At 29.0% G+C, this 21400-nt stretch overlaps 2 protein-coding genes across 2 annotated transcripts; one reads left to right on the plus strand and one right to left on the minus strand.

The window, feature by feature from the left end:
- The first annotated feature begins 283 nt into the window (after window positions 1-283).
- Window positions 284-2777, plus strand: LOC148229497 (putative odorant receptor 85e). The gene is made up of 4 exons (XM_088196852.1): window positions 284-362; window positions 737-865; window positions 931-1177; window positions 2771-2777. The coding sequence occupies exons 1-4, from the start codon at window positions 284-286 to the stop codon at window positions 2775-2777; spliced, it is 462 nt and encodes a 153-aa protein (XP_088052978.1).
- LOC148229498 (uncharacterized) lies at window positions 2729-20661 on the minus strand. The gene is made up of 8 exons (XM_088196566.1): window positions 20451-20661; window positions 10917-11202; window positions 8001-8185; window positions 7493-7767; window positions 7302-7416; window positions 4801-5013; window positions 3605-3744; window positions 2729-3538 (listed from the first exon to the last, which is right to left on the minus strand). Exons 2-8 carry the CDS (start codon window positions 11200-11202, stop codon window positions 3226-3228), a joined length of 1527 nt encoding a protein of 508 aa, XP_088052692.1. The 5' UTR covers window positions 20451-20661; the 3' UTR covers window positions 2729-3225.
- Window positions 20662-21400: the final 739 nt, after the last annotated feature.

Here is a 21400-nt window from a genome sequence, read left to right on the forward strand (position 1 = left end):
CCGACTATTGATAATAAAAAATCTACGTTACAAAAATACGCCAACAATGTACTATTCATTTTTATATTCATATCCGTCGCAAAAACATTTCTACTTTGTGCTGTAACTTTGATTTTAAAATGGGATGGACAAATTGTTAATGTTGTATTTATACTTATAAATTTTGTAATATATGGTTTTGGCTTTATGTCGTTGATTTATTTAAAGGTATGATATTTTTTTATTACATATTTATTATAATGAATTTATTGTTGAATTACAATTGTAGTATTATAATTTGGATATGGTCAAACTCTTGGATAGTATGAATATGTTATTCAAGTATGAATCAGCTAAAGGACTCACTCAGTACGATATGGATGGTAGCATTAAAATATTCAGAAAATATATTATATGCTTTACTACTTTTTGCCTTTTGAGTCTGACGGTGTCGTGGATACGTCCTCTTTTTAATGGTAAATAAAAAATAAATTCTATAGTAATAAAATAAAAAAATTGCCGCAAATATTCTGGCATATGTAGATATTAATGTTCTCAAAATTCTATGTGTTTATTTGAAGATTAAATATTATCTTATATCATATTTATTTACTTTAATATATTATGATATGCACTAAATTATTGTATATTTAATCTTGTATTGTATTGCATAATAATCTAAAGTCTAAATTATTGTATATTTCATATTCTTATCTTTTTGGATATTTTTTATACAAGTTAATAATCATGTTTTAAGGTAAGAATAGAACATTACCAATTAAAGTTTGGTATCCAGTAGACATAAAATCTAGTCCAAACTATGAGATCGCCTTCTTCTTTCAAGTCGTTGGACAGTTATGGTTCTTGGCTATATATTTCAATTTTGGTATGTATTTGGGGATTAGATTTACATACTATTTTTATACAAAACATTCAAAATTTAACTTTCAGATTTTTTCTACGAAATGAATTGTATGTACTTGTGTGGACAGTTCGATATATTATGCTGTAGTTTGCGAAACATCAAATACACTGCACTATTGAAACAGAAGGTTTCCATTGATGGTTTGATCAAAATATGCGGTTACGACTATAAAGGTGTAAATAGGTGTACTTTGCCTGAAGATGAACGGAATCAGTACTTTGTCGGACAGTCGCACATTGTCGATTCACAGCTACGTGATATATTTGAAGAGGAGTATATAAAGATGAAAAAATATAATGGACACATGAGAAAGCGTAGTCATAGACATGTTTGTATACAAAAGTATAATTATTATGATAGACATATTGCAGATTCAATCAGAGATTGTGTACTTCATCATCAGAATATTTTGAAATATTGCGGAGAATTTAAGAATTTCTGCAGTCCGTTGGCGTTTTTTAAAATGTTTCAAATAACATATTTAATGTGCTTTCTCACGTATGTATACATCTCGGTAAGTATTGGACCGGATTCGGAATAAAAACATTTATAATACATTTATTCCGAGTCTTGATATTGGTTAAATATGCTATCAAACATAATATTGATTTTATGTTTTATAGACTTTCCAGACAGAAGTACTGCAAAATATAGTGTTATTGTCGATAAACTTATTCTTTTTGAGCTATTTCGGAAATGAAGTAATGTTACGGGTACTGTTTATGATTATTGTATAATTACTTTTATTATGTGTATATTTTTATTTATTACTAATTTGTATGTTTCAGAGTCAAAATGTTGCTATAGCTGCTTACGCCAGCTCGTGGTATTTGTTTGACAAAAATTTCAAGGATTTGATTATTATGTTCATAAGATCTAAGAGACCTGTTTGTTTTACTGGTGGAAAGTTCTACAAAATAACACTGGAGAACTTTTTGATGGTAATGTTTGTAACGTCTAGAATCAATTCATAAGTGTTAAATAATATAATAATAAATATCGCTGTTGTCCAGGTGCGTATGGTGAGATACTTTCCTTTTCGCTCGCTCGCTTGTTAAGTGATTAGAGTGAGCGAGAAATATTATCTCTCATAAGCTCTCGTCACTTAGCACACGAGCGAGCGAAAGGTAAAGTATCTCACAGTACGCGTCTGCTGTTGCCATCAGTTCCAAAATAAGATAAAGGAGGTGTTCCAGGATGTGTAAAAAATTTCAATTCAGACACAATTCACCTCCTTGTTATAAAAAATGTTTATTGATTTTTTTTTAAATCAAGACCAAGTAAGAATGGTCTTGATTTAAAAAAAATAAATTAGCATTATTATCTCGTATTGTTTCATAGTGGTCTTGAAAACTTTACAGTGACTAGTGAAAAACCTTCTTATAAAAACAGGCATTGCATTGGCTGATAAAATGTTTATATGCATAAACATTTTATCAGCCGAACTGTTCATTGAAATTTTATACCGGGACGAAATCAAATGTGTATTTGGATATGTATTTAAGCCAAAACCAAACATTTAGCATATAAAACTAAACACAAATGTTAAAATATGACAAATGAATCCCTAATATTTTTTTTATTGAAGTTAGTAAAATGAATATAACCGATCTGAGAGCACTATGTCGCGTAATCATATATATTTTTTCGTCCAATTATCCTTTAAAAAAATATTTGTTCAATAAAACATTTACAAACCTAAAATTGAAACCAAAATTAGTTTAAAATACTATTTTATAACTTATAATTTAAAATATTACAGATATATATTTATTATAAACGTGACTTATATTGATTCTAGGCGTGGAATTTATTAAAACAATATTCAATTAAAATTTTATTTATTAAAAAATATTTACATTTCAGGTACTAAAAGTATCATTTTCTTATTTTCTAGTGCTTAAAAATTTGAATGAGAAGCAAATTCATTAATACCTTTTCACGTATTTTTTTATTTTTATTTTTACATAATTTTATATTATAGTTTTAAAATATGTAAAAATATCTGATAAAAAAGTAGCTTAATAAAATAAATTTGTATGACAAAGAATATAATATTTACACATTTATTTTATTAAATAAAAATTACAATGAAATATAAAAATAAAAAAATTATGGTTTATCTATAAGTTGTTTTTACGGTAACTAATATAATTAATATGTACATTACATAGTAACCCTGTGTACATACTAATAACTATGAAAAATAATGGCAAATCATAATATTATACATTTACTTTATTCAATAAATAAAAAAATACATATGTACATTTTAAAATATTTCCTCGTATTAGCACCATTATAAAAATATAATTAAAGTCTTAGATCATTTTTACATCTCCATTAAATAGTTTAGTTTCATTGATTGTGTTAGTATCGGAGGATTTCTTAAGACTGTTCACATCAAACGCTGAAGAATTCTTTAAAGACAGTTGTATCAATGTTGCTAAAGTGCTTTGGAAGCCAGCGTTATAATCAATAGTCACTTCTGAGTATATAAACTCTTCTCTGATATCGGCGTAGTAATCATTTTCATTGGGACCGGATACTAAAGCGCCATAGAGAATTTGGGGATTCGGTTCTTTCGAATAGAACTGATCCCAGCCGCAAGGAGAAGGTCGATCAGGACAAGAGCTGAAAAATGAAATTAATATATTATTATTAATTATATATAATATGTATTACTATAATAAAACATACCTTGAAGCATGATGAGGTTGCAACGGTGGATTTTTTCCAAATCCGACCACATAACTTCTACCGGTGTCACCGAGTATATAATCAATTTGTTGTTTTGCTAGATTTACATATGCGTCGTGTGATGTATGCATTTTTGCAGCCTGTGAAATAATTGCACATATGTATGTTATTAAAAATAAAATGTTTAATCGGAAAAGTATTTGTACAAAGAAATTTTGGTCACAAATAACTAGTTTTTTTTAAACACAATATTTAGATTTTAGATATATGTATAGAGTTACTTACTGTAATTGTTAAAATAAATATGTATACTTAACTCAAAAACATATTATTATTACCTTATTAGAATTATTGTGTAATTAACTTGTTTTATTTATTTTATTAATTAATTTAATAATTCATTTTTCAATGTTAAAATTATAGTGACATCTATATGTGGTAAAATAAATGTTATAATGAAACTATTATAATAATATTAAATAATGTATACTGACATCTATGATCTAAATTTATTATTATTTTTTCACTTTGATCTAAAGAAGAAGTAATTAAATGCTTCGCCATTTAAATGTTAGCAAGAAAAAAACAGCTATTAAATCATTTGGACATACTATGTTTTTGTCAGGAGTGAAAAATTATTGGTCTCACTACGTGATTAGTAAACAAACTAAATTTTATCAGCAAGTAAACATGTATTTTGTTCAAAATAAATAATCATGAAACTTGGTCAGCAGGAATATAATTGATCAGCAACAAAATAATATCCATAAGCTATAATATTTATGTGTTTGCATATTAAAATCATAACCTAAACGAATATAATGATTAATAGCTTAGGTTAGATTTGGGTTTGACCACAGCTTTTCATTTTATTAAATCTGACTTTGCCTCTTCATTACTTATATTGCTGCAATTGTATTTAATTAGCTATAAAAATAACTTTAAAGCTGCCTAAAATGACATTATTTGCTGATTAATAATGTTCTATTTGTTAACTACAAGTGACGGCTCAACTGACTATATTTTCCAGCAGAAACCTCAATATTATGCTCACCGTTGATCTAAAGTAGCAAAATATCAATTTAGTAGATTTATGAAGCCTTTTGTATACCCGTGATTTTATGTATATTATGATAAAAATAAAAGTAAATATTATAAATATAAGTGGTTTTCATGTGATTTATAAATCATAATACCTGAAGACAGATAAAGGCAACATTAGCAGCATGCGACAAAGCTCCAACGCGTTCAATACACAAAAGTCCTTTTGGTGACCGTTTTTGTCCTGAAACTTGATGATCGCAAAACGAAGCAGCAGCCATTTTCAACTCTGCACTATTTGTGATTTCTGCTAGTAATATTTGCACTCCTGCTACTCTGCGTCCAACGGAGAACTCATTAGGTCTTTCCTGTAACATTAAACATATTATAATGTAAAAATATATAAAGTAACATCTTTAGAAAATTAATTTATCATTAATATAAGAAACACTCGTTTCGTTTAAATAATACTAATAAAATAACACTAGACTTGAGTACAATAATAAATATATTATGAATGGTTTTGAAATTGGCTAAATTTATTAAATATTTTTTGAGTACAGAAGCTACGCGATAAGTGGGTCCGAAAAAATTAGGGTTATAAAACTGATATAAATATGTATTAATTTTGTTTAATTGAAACCAAAGACTACCAAAAACACTTATTTAGAAGAAAAATATTTATATTAATTGTTTGTTGATTTTGAAAGTGATGCTATGTTTGTTAGTTTCCGTAGTTACGGAGGAGCTAATAATAATTTTTATCATTCTATAAGTATTGAGAAACTAAAATCTGAAGAAGGGTGGAGAATATATGCAAATTAAATGAATATGGATCTTTATAATTATTATAACTTTGTAATTACATCGGACAGTGTGACCGGTAAGCAAAAGTTATTATAAAGATTTACTTGTTACTAGGAATGGATAACATAACCTAAAAAACCAATAACAATTCATAATAGTTTTGTGATGTTTCTTTAGAAATTCTTTTATTATTATTAGTTATTTTAATGTGTTAATTTTATAATAGCCTTCAACAATAGCATAACATTTTGCAAAGTTATTTCATCCTTGTTAGTTACACTCTTATTTTCATAATTATGATCATTTTATTCATTGTTATTGTATTAATTATCATTTTGTAGAAATAAGGTCCATGAATATTAGTAAGAAAGGAAGAATCATCACATCATAGAGTGAAGATACCTCGGAGCTAAGTGAATGTAGATCAAAGAATTTATGAAAAATAAGAAGAATATTGGAACCGTCAGATTCATCATTAAACGAAGAAACTTCTGGATATAACAAAGAGAATAATGATATGTTCATTCAAAAAATAAAAAAGTGGTAAAAAATATTGTACACAAACAGGAAAAAGTGTTCCTGAAAAAATTATGAAAATAAAAACATGGGAACGCAAAGGACAAAATAAATCAAAAATGAGGTTAGTTCATTATGCCCTATTAAAAAATGTTTTTTGTTTAAATAACGCGAATATGATAATTGCACATAACCATCTATTATTGCTTAAATTATAATATATGTTATTATTATTATGTTTATACATTAATGATATTATCTATGAGCTGAAGTAGCTCATAATTAGATAATTTTTGTACACAATATGTTTGACAGCTCGATTTGAATTAATAATCACAATATTCATCCGTGAGATCAGGAAAGTCTCAGAAAACCGAATATGTGATGATTGACTGGAATTATAATTTTATAATCATTACTAATTCTGACTCGAAAAAAAACGAAAAACACAAACGTTCTTATAGGATTCAAACCCAGGTCTTTCGGGTATTGGTCACCGATTCTTCCACTGATCTATCGTGCTGCTAAATAATCAAAAACATAATGATCTAAAATAATTGTTTCTCTTATTTTTCTCTCTTTAAAGTTTCTATAAAAACTCTGGTTCTACTCATACTAGTAAATAATTATATTTACTTGTATGAGTGACAAGCCATTATTTTGCTAAATGAACACATTCTAAACGCATATTTACATCCACAAAAAGTCATTGTTTGGTGTGCTTTATGGACTAGTGAAAGCATTGATCCATATTTTTCAAAAATAATGTTGGCCAGAACGTTACAGGCATTGAAGAGCGCTACAGATCCATGATTACTGACTTTTTCGTTCTCCAATTTAATGTGATTAATTTGGACGAACTTTGGTTTCAACAACGGTGCAACATGCGCGCTACAATAAATTTATTGAAGGAAACATTCTATGAGCGCATTTCAAGTAATGGACCTGCGATTTAGCTTCCTAGATCGTGTGACTTAACACATTTATGTAAGGGCTTGTGAAGTCGCTAATCTACGCCGATTGATGACTTGGAAGCCAACATTCGCCGCGTTATTGCCGATATACGGCCTCAGCTTCTCGAAAAAGTAGTCGAAAATTGGACTTCCAGATTGCGCTTTATTAGAGACAGATGTGGATAGCATTATTAAGATGTAAGATAGCATTATTTTTTAGAAAAACCAATACCATGGCCATAACTTAATGTGTTTTGTTTTATTTTAAAGTTCTATACCTCTAAAAAACACTTTATTATATACTATATTAGCTAATAAGACTGATTTCAGGCAAGTTGAAATGTAGTCTATAGCTATTATTAAGGTATATTCTTACTTACTCTTAATCTGAAGGTATTGTAATGGTGGTGTGCTTCGTTCAAGTAGTTTATATTTTTAGTGGCTTTGTACAACCAAACTGCAGCCCATGCCAATTCGTCACCATAATCATTCGATCTAAATATAAATAGCAAATTTTATTATAAGTATATTATAATTATAATAGATCATCAGATATGATAAAGGCTCTCACTCGTAATATTGTGCAGCTGTTCTCATCGACAAGTGATAAAGTCCTCGATAGTCCCTTGCGAATTGATAAAGCTGCTTCGCATGCAGTAAACACAAATCAGCATATTCAGAGTCTCCTTGTTCTCTGAATACTAAACTGGTGGCGGCTAAAGCCGCTGCAGTTTCGCCTGCCAAATCCGAGCCCGGCTTTTCGGTGTCTATCTTATAAGCCGGTCTTGTCAGGTTCATGTCTTCGGGTCTACCCCAGAATTTTTGATCAATGTTGAAATCGCCGACCTGAAACATTATCATATAAATAACATTTAGAGTCGTTTTCATTTCAAGGACGCTATAAATACATTACATTGGTGGATTGATAATGCAGTCACATATCTCTTTGGTCATGTTTGTGAATATATTATAATGCAAAAAAATAACCAGGATATACATATGTTCTATGGCTCAATTTGTGTATTATGTAATTTATGAAAATTGTCTATGCAAATGATGAGCGTGAATGAATCACCCACCTGTCCGTACAACTCGTTGGGCGAAACATGACATTTGAGAAGGAAATCGGACACCCAACGGAGGCATTCGAGTCCTCGCTTTAGCACGCCGGCTTTCTGGTAGCCTTCGGGCGCTGCATGCAACCCCCAGGCTAACAACGTACTGGCGGCTGCTTGTGTCCAGACAAATTTTACGTAATCGGCAGCTGTGGAATAATACAATAATTGGTGTTGAAGTTTATTGTGAATAAAAAATGTATTTTTTATTAAGAAAAATATTTAATTTAATTTATGATATATCTCTATAAACGTATATAATACAATATACTGATTAGCTAACCTAACTGACAATGAAAAATGGGTCTATAAATCTAATGATTCATTAACAATTTTTTGCAGCATAAGTGAAAAATTTTTTTTTTTAAATGTTTAAATAATAAAATACAAATCCTTAATCGTAGCAGCGTTGTGCTTGCAATATGTTTTTAAAATGGCCATGTCAATTCCATACACCTTTAAATGCGAGGTGCGTTCAGTGATTATTCCGTTTCGATGCAAAACAATAAACTACTGCTGAGATAAATCATCACATTGTTTCTCTTTATGGCAAAATGCTCTCGTGATTTTAAAGCAGAAAGAAGTGGCTTCGTGATAAATAAACGAGCAATAAGCAATCAGTTATAAATAAATAAAATAGTTTTGTTAAGCGTTAAATGACCGATGAACTTCAAGTAGTGTCCTATATATAAAAAAAATAGTAAAGTTTTTTCGGTTACTTAAACTCTGAAAGCGCTGAAAATGATTTTACAATATTTGCGATATTTCATTTTATTTGAAATAATACCGGAAAAAATAGTTGCAGTATAATAAGTGTGTGTGAGGTCTCCGTCCGCATGCGCAGATAAATGCTTAGCGACATTTGCGAACGTAAAAAAATGATAATGAAGTATTATAATTTGACAATTTTATAATTTAAAAAATGAGCTAATCCGCAAGAAGATAACGACATATTAACACAATAGACTCAAACTGAACAGACCACAACGGTTAAACCCTTATAATGTCCATAGAAAGAACAATCCTTTAGGACATAAAGGAATGCATAGACAATGTGTCAAACCGCGTCATTATTATCAACTCATATTTTTTGTGCATTGTGGATTGCACAAACAATACGCCATCCGGTGACAGAAAAAAACACCCCTTTGCATGTGTTCACTTAGCAAATTTTATTCTTTCAAGGCGTGGACATATTTCGTTGTTCGAATATACAAGCGCTACAATTAGTCGACTGATCTCTGCATTGTTTTGATTCGCAGGAGACGTCCCAAATCAACCGTACAAAATATTTGCCAGTTCAGTTTTGCGCCGAGGCGCTCAGAGAGCTTTGGTAGATGTACCATACCTAAATAAATATTTATTAGCTTTCCGGCATTATTTCTGCTTACAAAGTCACACTCTTTCGGCAGCAAAAAAATTCAACTCTTGATAACAGCCACACAGATTATATTCACGCGAAACATTGACAAATCACCGCCATGAAATAAATATATGTTATATAAAACAATTGCATTATGGACAGCATTTTTAATCAAAGTCGCATAATTTTATGGGTATGCATATCAGAAGTGATCCGTTCTTTGATTATGTATATTTTGAAGCATTTATCTATGAAATATATAAAAGTACGACTAACTTCTGAGCTAGTTATTGCTTATAAAAACGAATTGAGAGCGACACAGAAAGTGACAAACTACATGTACATAAATTTAGATTTCACGACACGGATATTCGCAGAAAAGTATTGCGCGATCAGACTTAATTGCCAGTAAGTACATAATCCTTGTAAGCGACCTCGTTGGAAGATTGGGTATTCTTCAAAAATTTGTATAGCATATTAATTATTTTAATTTTTATATCGTTAAACCATACTCTAATGTCTAATGTGTATTATTTTGATCAAAATATGTCGTCGAACCTCTTTTTGCGATAAATACGCGTTCGCACGCGGCACGCACGCATGTTCGATACAAAAGGGATAAAACGTGACTGGAGACGCCCATGAAACATTTGTTGCATAAGTGACCTTTGGCGAATGCAATAATGGCCGACGTTATCCCGTTGTTTTTCAGACACGACAGCTTTATCTCTCGGATGGGATCTCAAAATAAAAAAAACAGGATTCGAAGGAGCATCTTCCTCGACAACAATGAGTTCTTACAAGACTGGGCGTGGATTGAATTTTGGCTAAAGCCAATTTCGTGATGGTTCATCCCATTTCGGGCCTTGCTTTTGTTTAATAATTCATTGGTATGTTGCAACATGGTAGTTAATAACGATTATATGGCAAATTAGCATCCATAAAACTAGTGTTTTAAAATCAGAAAAACAAATAAACGTCACTTAAAATGTAGACACAAAAAGTTGTATTAAATTATCAGTGATTACTTATTGGCGTATTATTTTTTCATGACGTTATTGATTATATTTTAGTATTGTCAATAAAATACAAGACAGTTAAGTTTGTTTCTTCATAAACAATAAATAAATTAAACACTGATATGATCTGTTACATTGTTAAAAAAAAAACTGAATATAACTAAGCTAATTACACAATAAAGTGATTTATTACCTATTCTTTGAAATCAAACTCGGTACAATATACAACCGTACAATATTAATAGTTTTGAGTTCGCAGACATATTTATAAGTTTTACTTGCAGAAGGTCATCCGGTATCATTAAGAAAGTCGTCACTAAACATTTTCTTCAGTTAAGTCACTGACATCATGATGGATGTGAAGACACGTTTATTGCTAGTATCATATTTTTTTAGCAAATCGAGAGACAAGCGATTTACATAACAATTCATATTACCTTGACCGAACTGGTAAAAACCCATTCGAATGGTATTCCACAATTCATATAAAATATTTACCGTCATAATATCCTCCGGTTAAATCTTCACCATTATCCCCTTTATCGCCTAAAGCTGAATCGCCTCTCCACTTTACCCGGTTATCTTCAGGCAGCTTCCCAGATCTTTGAGCTTCGTAAAACAATAAAGACATCCTTAATGCCTCTTCGTAGTCGTATTTATAGTCTGATGAAAGTTCCATATCTCCAGAAAGGCTGCGTGGAATTGCTGAAGAATCACTAGGAGCTGGAAGACACGTGATTACGAGCAAAGTGGCGGTCAGAAAGAACATGATGCTGGCGTCCATCTAAAACAATATAAAATAATTTAAATAGTACTAAATGTGTATATCGAATATTGAGTAGTGAAAGTAGAACGACGACTGTTCGAAGGATGTCTCACTGCGACGTCTAAACAGCTATAGACACACGAGCCACGAAGCACTTGTGTAGCAAATAACTTATATATGAAGAAGGTAAATATATATTATATTATAAAAAAATATGAACGCTTCGAGGATAAAAAAAACGTGTATTTCAACAAAGGTTAATTCGTCATTGTTTGGCATATTTTTGGGATGACAACGCTTGATTTGCATGCCATTTGTTATAGAGAATATTTTATACCTATTGTGTTTTATTGTTATGCTAGAAAAATATAATTTGTATTTAGTCAAAACACCAAGAAATAATTTTAAGTAAACTTTAAAAAAGGATTCATTCCAAGATCTCTGGGTTTTCCTAAGATATATTTGCTTGCGTATATTTTTAAAATGTGTACTTAATAATTAAGCTTCTTGAAAAATATCAGTGAATAAACTTTTAATTATGCGTTAAATTGTTGAAATATTTTTCTCAAGAAGGTTGAACTTTTATACATTTTAAAAAAGCTTGATGATATTTTTTTACAATTTATATGACTTTTCTCAAATTTAAGGATTATTAAAATTGCAAACAAGTCTAAAATCATTTTTAGGCACTTTTTTAATGCTTGTAAAAATGATCAATGTTAATTGAGGTGATTAAAATGAACTATATTTTACAAAAATTTATACAGAGACTTTAAGAAAAAATAATGCTTTATAAAATATATGCAATCTATTAGCATATTTAGTATAAAGAATATTATATAAATAATCCTAGCAATATTTTTTTTGTGTTAAATATCCATAATTTTTATATGCTTATGTATTACTAGTGAAATTATATTTTCACTACTATAAATATAATTTTACTAAACCAGCCATTTAAAATGTATCATACAAGTTATTCAAGTATCAGTAAAACTGTATTTGTTCATGAACGGATAATCTGGTATACGTATTTTTACAAAATCAGAGATTCACAGAATTGTGACGTTACTTTATCCGACAAAATATTATAATATTTAAAATAAATTATAAAACCCCAAACCTTAACTAAATGAATTAATCTAGAATGTGACAAAACCACATTTACATACATTTGGGTTTCATGAAACGGATGTTCACAGAAAAGTATTGCGTGATCAGACTTAATTTAGAGTAAGTACATAATCCTTTAAAGCGACCTCGTCATGCGATTGAGTTCAAAATATTACTCAAAAAATTGTATAGCATCCTAATTATTTACACTTCAAGCTCGTTACTCTTTATTGTAGTATATATAAGTTTGATTTTGATACTAAAGCTAGCAGCAACAGTTAATCAGATGATCAATACTTGATGTATTTTAGTGGTTTTCATGACGCCACTAATTGTTTTCTCGATTGAATTATATTTTACAAATTTTATATATTTTTATTAATTACATTAGGACATTATATATTTTAATGTGAATTGAATTCCAGAAAAAATAATGTTATTAATAATTAAATTAAACATATTTATTGCACATCTTTTTTTTTCATTTTAATCAAAAGTAAGCAAATGTGATGTTTTTGATATTGATATTCGACGTCACATATATGAATGGACCCAGGTGTAAATTGGCTCGATAAACTTCATTATAGCCATATTTATGAGAAGGAAAAATATATGTGATACTCCTAGTTCTTTTTTTTATTACGTATAAAATATTTATCGATTTTTTTTAAAGGAAATATACTTATTGAAGTTGTCAATAATTTTATTAAAATATTTTTTGAGATTTGATGTATATCTGATTCTAAATAATAATGTAATCAAAAATAAATATGATAAAATTATTGTAGCAAAGAAGATATTGTTCTTGCTGAAATGGTATTGTAAAATAGTTAATAATATAATTTATAATACAGGATAAATTCTTTTCAAGCATGCGTTTTATTATTATAACATTTTATATACACAGACAGGAAATAGAGTAATCGTATGTAATTTATATGATTTTCTTCAGAGGACGGAATATTATTATGCGCACAACCGTAATGCGTGACAGCGGCCATCGATCAAAGGACATAACAAGTTTTGACACGCACCAGCAAATTACAGGACAAATTTAATTTAACGCATTTTCGCCAACGATAGAAAGCGCTTCTTGGGCGTTTCCGCTGCTTTGGCACGCGAATCACGAATTCGGTTACAAGCACACAGTTTTGACCTCAAACTGCATAAATGTCGAGTTTAAAAGTCATTCGGATACTAATATAATATATAAGTGACTTTCGTGAAGAGCCTTCAGGGCATCGCCTGTCGTGCAATATGAGAGGCATTTCTTGGAATTTTGAAGAAATCGTTTGATGAAAGTGACTACGTGATACGGTTGCTCAATGTGTGCAATTATTATGAACCGTCATATGTAACGTTTATACGACTAAGGTTGTATATAATACAGATTAAATTATTTTTAGAGCAACTAGAAATTCTGGATATACAAGGAAAACTTATCAGATTTTTTGCTGTTGTATAGAATGGGTTATTTATTGAAGTTGGACGTATAATCATTTTTTTTATAATATGGTTCATCTTCTATAACTATAAGAAGGCGTAGAGATGTGCATGTACAGCTAAGATAGACGTATCATTTGTAATGCAATTAAATGCAAATATCCTCTAACCTACATTGTCTCAACATTATTAAAATAAACATACAGCTTCGAAGAATTATTATAACATCTGCCTTTCTAATACGAACAGTCTTTTATCCTTAACTATTATGTTTTTATGTATTCACAGTATGTGAGCAAATAATTTATAGTGATAACCATATGTTTTATACAAACTGCTTTTATTTATTCTAAACGAACTGTATTTTTCTGAGAAACAATTTGTTTATAGTGACTGGATTTAAAACCACGCCATTTTTATAGTATGTATATTGGGTTTAAATATGGATTATATTATGTAGTACATATATTCAGATAAAACCAAGAAAATACGCTTACATTTGGCCAAGAAGAAAGTGCCCTTCAACACAGATTCAACAAAAAAGTACTAAGGTATCAATAGCTAAACACAAATGTGTGTTAAAACTTAAACTGAAAAAAACGACATTAATAAATAAAAAAAACTAAATTTTTTACATTTAAAATAGACTTAAACACGTTTAACTATTCTTAGCTCAATTGTAGATGTCAAACGTAACTAATTGCATATAGCTGTCATGCTATACAATTTGACAATCTTTATCTTTGTGCTCGACATTATTCACGAATTCTTTAGTATGAAATTTCGAAGAAGTTGTATTATATTACACGTATGGGTAAAAAAACAACTAAAAAAAGATAAATTCATATCTACTTTGTCATTTCCGACACGTTATAATTCATTGTGATTCATGAAATATTAAAAGTGTAAAGATATTACACATTCTTTATCTTTTATCGCTATAAAAACTTTTTAAAAATATACAAATAGATAAGCTAGATTAAAAGTAATGCAACAAATAACATTAATCTATTTAATGATTGTAACCATTAAAATTGTTAATTTAATGCGTTACAATAAAGTAAAAACAATTTACAACTACAAACTAGACACCAGATTAAAATCAGTGACATATTTTATTAATTGCAAATCATTATTACAGCTTACAATCGATAGACGTCACAATGAACGACCGAGCTCATTTAGATAGTTATGCGTAAGATTAGGAAAATCTATGAAAACCTAATCTGTAATAACCGATTGGTATTATACATATAAAATAATCACTATTTGCGTTCTTCTAAACACCATAGAGATTGAAGAACGCTAAAATCAATATGAGACATTGTTCACTGACCATTGGTAATATATACACACTAGGTTTAAGAATCACTGGCGAACTCGTTGGTGTTATAATGCAATGAATTTCATTATTCACTTTCTAAAAAACAGTTACACGTGTATAGATCCCTGTATATATTGTTTACGCTGCACAATTTGATTGATTCGACACTTTTTTGCATAGGAGAGGAGGTATATGAGGGCATTTACCCCCCTATGAATTTGGTTAAAAAAAATGCTTTTCATTATTTAAATACTATGAATCTTAATAAAATATAAATAATAAAATAGCTGTCCCTGATTCTAAACCAGAAATTCTCGGACTATCCCTCAAAACAGTTAAAATATTTTAGTGCAATCAAATCGGAATACATTTTCACCGGTAGACATATATATTTACCAGTGAAAATATAACTGATCTGCCAGGTGCTAGTAAAATTATATGATATAATTTTTTTCATATGTAGTAATATATTATATACATTTACATATTTATCATTATTTATTTTCATGCGATGTATAAATGTTACAATGAATGTGTGAAATTATATGCTGCTTTAAAATGTCTATAAAACTCGATTTGACAGTTGCGAAACGTTCATTTTCTGTTCTAACCTAAACCTAACCTAATGAAAGTTCTAAAACTGATTCTAATTTTAAAACTTTCATTAGGTCAAGTCCAAAATACAAACTAAGCCAATAAAATAAGCGGAAGAAGAAGATGTCGCATATTATATATTGCTCCATAGTTGTTTTGCATTTGGATATTAAATTATGATAGCTATACTTACTGATGAAATGTTTTTACTTCACTAATACTATTATTTTTTTTGCCATCTAAATTATGTTTTAGAAACTTAAATAAATGGTAATCTGATGGTGATATATCAAAAAAATATGGAGAGTGAACAACAGTGTTCCATCTGAGAGCACCAATTCTCGCAATATTAGGCAGGCGCGTCGCCTTGTTCTCGTCGCTTATTACGCGTGGAACACACGCCATGTTTCCAATATTTCTTAAACCTCTTTGAATGCTAGACCATGAATATATCCTGTCTTATCTGTTAACTCCTGAATCGACATCTCTGTATAAGCTTTAATTTTTTCAGCTATGGAGTAATCATCAATGATTTTTGGTGTCCTACTTCTAGGCTTGTCTTCCAAATAAAAATTTCCAGATATTCTTTTTTGAACTATTTTTTAAATTAACAATCATAGACCTCACACATGTTATTATTTGCTGTGGTTGCCGATTTTTTTTGTGAAATTCATACAGCATACAAGTGCGTAAAAACACTTGACTCGAAACGAAATCATCCTTTGAAACTTGGGGAGTTTTTTGTTATTGTTATGTTCGTAACGCACTCTTTAGATGTTAATTCAAGCACTATCAAAAGAAAAACATGTGACCTTAACAACAAAAAAGTCACAACTGACCATTAAAGTTATTCAGTATAATAACGTTCTATATTTTGGGTACACCTAACCTATTTATTTATTTAAATTAAATTAAAACCAACGTAACCTAACAGGAAATTAGATATGTTGAAATAGTGAAAGTTATAAGATATGAAATTAAATAATTTATCAATCGTTATCATTTACTTATGTATAGCGACAACAATTTGAAGACAATCAATGAAGTAGTTGGAACATATTTAACGTATAACTTTGCTCAGCGTAAGCGGATCAATGAAATGCTGTTGTGAAATACGAGAAAAGCTTCAAAGTGACTCTGTTAAATAAAACGAAGCATTCGTTTGAACTTACAGCGTCTAGTGAGTTGCTTATTGTTCGGTGTCGTTGAATTTGACTATTTTTTAATTTGAGCAATATAGTATTGCTTGCAAAAAATTAAAAGTAACACAACTTAACAATCGATCAAATTCTGAAATGCAGTTGAACGATTTGTGTGCTGAAAAAAATTGCGGGTTGTCCGTTTCGTGCAAATTTCGTACGTGTCCGTCGGAAGACACATGCAAAATATTTGTATAGGCAGTTTCACACGGCAGACGGTTACTACGTGACGAGTGTCTAGGCATTGTGCGCCGAATACTAACCGAGTCACGTGCTTATGAGAATTTTTATGAAATATTTGCAATGTTTGACATGGCGACGCATTCAACGGCCCGATATGACGTTACGTTGAACTTGTGTCAGTAATCAAATTCACGTTAACGTTAATCCGTAGTACCGTTTGAAACTCGAGAAAATATTTTTTCCTTGTAAATATTATGTATTAAAAAAAAATAATAAATCAGTAAGTATTTTGGATAAAAAATTATCTAATATATAAAAAATGATATCTTTAAATATATATTTATAAAACTGAAAACTGGTACTATCATTTCTTATATTAGTGACCAATTAACGATCGTTTTAAAACATACATATTATCATTTAAAACATCAAAATTAAATTATTTAAAATATGTCAACATATACAGTAAATTAGCACCAAAAGCCATCAAATATGTGGTTATTTGATTAAACACCGGATACGGTTAATTAAATTATGTAAAAATAGCATATCTGATTAATATTACTTAACAATCAAAATTATATAAACTATATGTTAGCAAAAAACCGCAGGTGTACCGGAGTTGATACAGAAATATTCTTAGAAATTATATATTAATTATTATTCGGACAGCCACGGCCAATCTGTGACTCTTGAATTAACATATTTAGTAGATGATTCATCAATATTTAGTCAGATGGAATACTATTTATAATAACGATCTAATTATTTATGAACATATTTGAGTTGATAGTGCATTTCGTGCAATATTATTACGTGCAGTAAAACGATAAGGTTATGAATACGTAATGATTTTTGAAATTGTTTTATTTGGTGAATATAATGACATCATCGCAAGGAAAAGATGAAATGACTCAGAACGGGTCATTTATTAATCTCTCGTGTGCTATTTAGCTTTAGTTTTAAGGTTAATTGGGCTAGACATGATAGGTCATAAATTCTATCATTGCGATTTATAAAAATATGTTAAAAATCCTTGAGCAAGCAGTGGAACTGTTTCTTTTATTTCTAATACTATTTTAAGCTGTATTATATAGGTATAGCTTACATCGACTATATAATTATAGTAACTTCTTAAATTATATGGTTAGAATTAACGAAGTAAAATGTTGTTTAAAAGTAAAACCCAAAGGTTTGTCTGTCGCGTGATTATTTAAAATTTAGCGTGTCGACTTTAACGCGCATAATAATCAATAATGCAGAAAAAGTTCGGACGGAATGTTCAAACAATCGTCAATTTCTCGGAACAACATTAATTTGCTGTAAGTGTTTAGCGGATCAGTCTCGCAGACCAGAGATATGTAAATAAGGATCTGCGTAATTCGTCAGAGATCGACAACCTTTCAAAGTAGTTTATAATGTATTTAAATACACTGGTTTATGAAAAAACATGATTTTTACAAAAAAAGGCATTTTTTGTGCAAATCTGTAAAACTTATATTAAGTACAGAAAGTGTTTGTAAATATGGGGTACAGCAGAACTGATTTTGATATTTAATTAAAGTTTTCATTTATTATTGAAGTTTAAGTCACATACACTCGATTTATGTGTTTGATACGTTCCAGGAAATATCGCGTAAATCGAGGCATAAAACGACCGAAAAGTATCTACTTGTATTTTTTAACGTTGCTTTAACATATAAAGTAAACGAGCAAAATTTTCAATGATACCAAGACACACTGCATGGGCAGCGAGAGATGCTCCGTATGTAGGTTAAGTTCAAGAAGTGGGAGAAAGCATTATCAACACAAGAAAATATGTTTGATTAAGAATATTAAAAAAATGTATTTTTTTAACAGCGTAAATGCTACGATAATATCTCTTAGATTAATCATGATTTTTTTTTATTGAAAATCTTAAATTAATAAAATTATTTTTTTGGTCAAATAAATAATGCAGTAACTTTCTCCATCGAATATAGATTTTTTATTACAGCAATTTTGTTATAAATTATGAAAAGTATAGTGAAAGATATATAATATAAGGATAGTCAAGAAGTTATAAAGTGCACTATGAAAATATTCTAGATTTTGAAAAAAATGGATTAAAAGAAATTTTCACTCCTAATAATATTACTATTGAAGCTTAAGTCACATATATGCTACGATGAAATCTCATGAAACAATTATGAACTTTTTATTGAAAAAGTTAATAACTTCTTTTGATAAAAAAATTAAACAGTGAGTTTTCCCATCAAATAAAAAAACCCATAACAATAATTTAGTAGGTAATATAGAATGAAGATCATAATTTAAAATATATAAGGAAAACCAAGGAGTTACATGTGTGCTAGTCTATAAATATAATACTAACTCAAAGTTAATAAAAATATATATATATATATATATATATATATATATATATATATATATATATATATATATATATATATATATATATATATATATATATATAATATTGGTTAGTGTATGTAGAATGCTTCTATCTATATACATTTTTAAATTTAGTGCTATTGTATTAATTGAGAACACAATCAATTTTGCAATGAAAACTGCCAAAAATTCCTTACATTATGTTGTAAAATTATTGTATATCTTAAAATAATCCTATATTATATTTTAAATAAAAGCATATCCAAATACGACGTTTTTTTATTATTAATCATCATTAAATATTTATAATGCAACATTAAACTGTCAACATTGAAATATACTATGTATGATTATTGCATAATCTATTCAGTCATTAGTTAATAATGAGTAATGAATTTTATTAAAATGTTAATAAATACAATGTTTTGTATGCAAATTATTTTAAAGAATTTATGGATTTTTATTAATGAATTTGCAAATATAATTATCTAATGAATGAACAATTAATTTTTTATACAAATCTTGATATAGTATTTTTTTTAGAAAAAAGTTTATAAACGTCTTTAAAATGCATACAATTTTCTCAACTTGGAAATACAAGTACACTGTCGTAATTAAGCGATACATTTATGTCGTCCAACGTTTTCTATACATTTCGATTATATATTTATAATCTACGTACATGCAACACATATGTGCACCTAAGTAAACCACTAGTACATTTATGTAAAGAAAACATACGTCATTATAGATAAAACTTACATCGTATGATAAAAAAAACACCAGGAATTTCCTAATTCTTTAAATGTGACCGAGTGAATCTAGACTTTTTTTGCTATATTGCGCAACTTGATATGGATTAACCGGATTTTACATAGACGATCTTCGACTTGGTTTTTTCCCGATTGTACTATGACCGCGTGTTATAAAAACGAGTAATTTGTATAATGAGCTATAATTTGTATACGCGAAAAGCGGCAAATAACGGTATAAATACATACAAATAATATACAAACCTTTGATTCAATGATAGACAATCTATGTCGTTTTTAATGTTTAATAAACTTTTTTTAATAAAATCTATTCAATTTATTATATTATACAAAATAGAACATCTTAAAAATCAATTGTTATTATTTTAGGTTATGTTTCACATTCAAATAAATTGTATTTATAAATCGTATCGAACAACTCGCATGCGCACCAGCGAGGAGCAGATTGGCGACTGATTGAATTCACACTTTCGCGGTATAGCGTTCACGCGGTTTGGCCATAACTCATCATCATTTGCCCATATACAATCGTACTAAATTAAATCCTCCCCTTTTTATTATAAACATTGTAATAAGAGGTAAGTTATTATGTATGATATTTAAATAAAATAATATCTGATTTGAATTAATAAAAACATATAATAATTATTGTATTAATACTAATACTAATCAACAGATGACGTTTATAAAATAAAATTATATTTTTTCCGACGATGATTTTCTGGTTGCAGAAATGGAAACAAATTTTACTCAAATATTAGAACAATAGCGTCATTATTATTCCAGATATCGCCGGACAAACACGTTCAAACGTAAAGAACCCCCAAGTATACACAAAATTGATCTCTTGCCGTCATTAAATTTCTCACAAAACAAGGACAAGTTTTTCCAAAAAATACACATATGTATATTGCGAGTCGTCACTGGGAACGGAGCGATCTAGGTGATTTTTTTTGCTGCAATAATGGTTTTAATTTATAACCAAGATTTGTTTTTGCTGCAATAATGATTTTAATTTTGTAACCAAGCTTCTTCAGCTAAATAACTGACTGTATCACAATCATTGTCACGCGATCGTCGTAAAAGATAATATCCCCAAATATCAATAGATAAAAAATACGTTTTATTAGCATTTATACGGTTTGATCGACATTAACCTTAATCTTCATACGTACTAAGTATATATAACATGT

The sequence above is a fragment of the Plectrocnemia conspersa genome, unplaced genomic scaffold (genome assembly GCF_051122295.1).
Source record: "Plectrocnemia conspersa isolate PC_06_02 unplaced genomic scaffold, ASM5112229v1 ptg000011l, whole genome shotgun sequence".
In the NCBI taxonomy this organism is placed as follows: Eukaryota; Metazoa; Arthropoda; class Insecta; order Trichoptera; family Polycentropodidae; genus Plectrocnemia; species Plectrocnemia conspersa.

What these genes read in the sequence shown, in the direction of transcription:
- LOC148229497 (XM_088196852.1), top strand. Translation starts at nt 284, where the DNA reads ATGGTCAAACTCTTGGATAGTATGAATATGTTATTCAAGTATGAATCA. An exon ending in CACTCAGTACGATATGGATG is followed by an intron (nt 363 to 736) that starts GTAGCATTAAAA and finishes TCATGTTTTAAG; the next exon opens with GTAAGAATAGAACATTACCA. An exon ending in GGCTATATATTTCAATTTTG is followed by an intron (nt 866 to 930) that starts GTATGTATTTGG and finishes TTTAACTTTCAG; the next exon opens with ATTTTTTCTACGAAATGAAT.
- LOC148229498 (XM_088196566.1), bottom strand. Translation starts at nt 11,202, where the DNA reads ATGGACGCCAGCATCATGTTCTTTCTGACCGCCACTTTGCTCGTAATC. An exon ending in ACAGCTGCACAATATTACGA is followed by an intron (nt 7,417 to 7,492) that starts GTGAGAGCCTTT and finishes ATTTATATTTAG; the next exon opens with ATCGAATGATTATGGTGACG. An exon ending in ACAATACCTTCAGATTAAGA is followed by an intron (nt 5,014 to 7,301) that starts GTAAGTAAGAAT and finishes TTAATGTTACAG; the next exon opens with GAAAGACCTAATGAGTTCTC.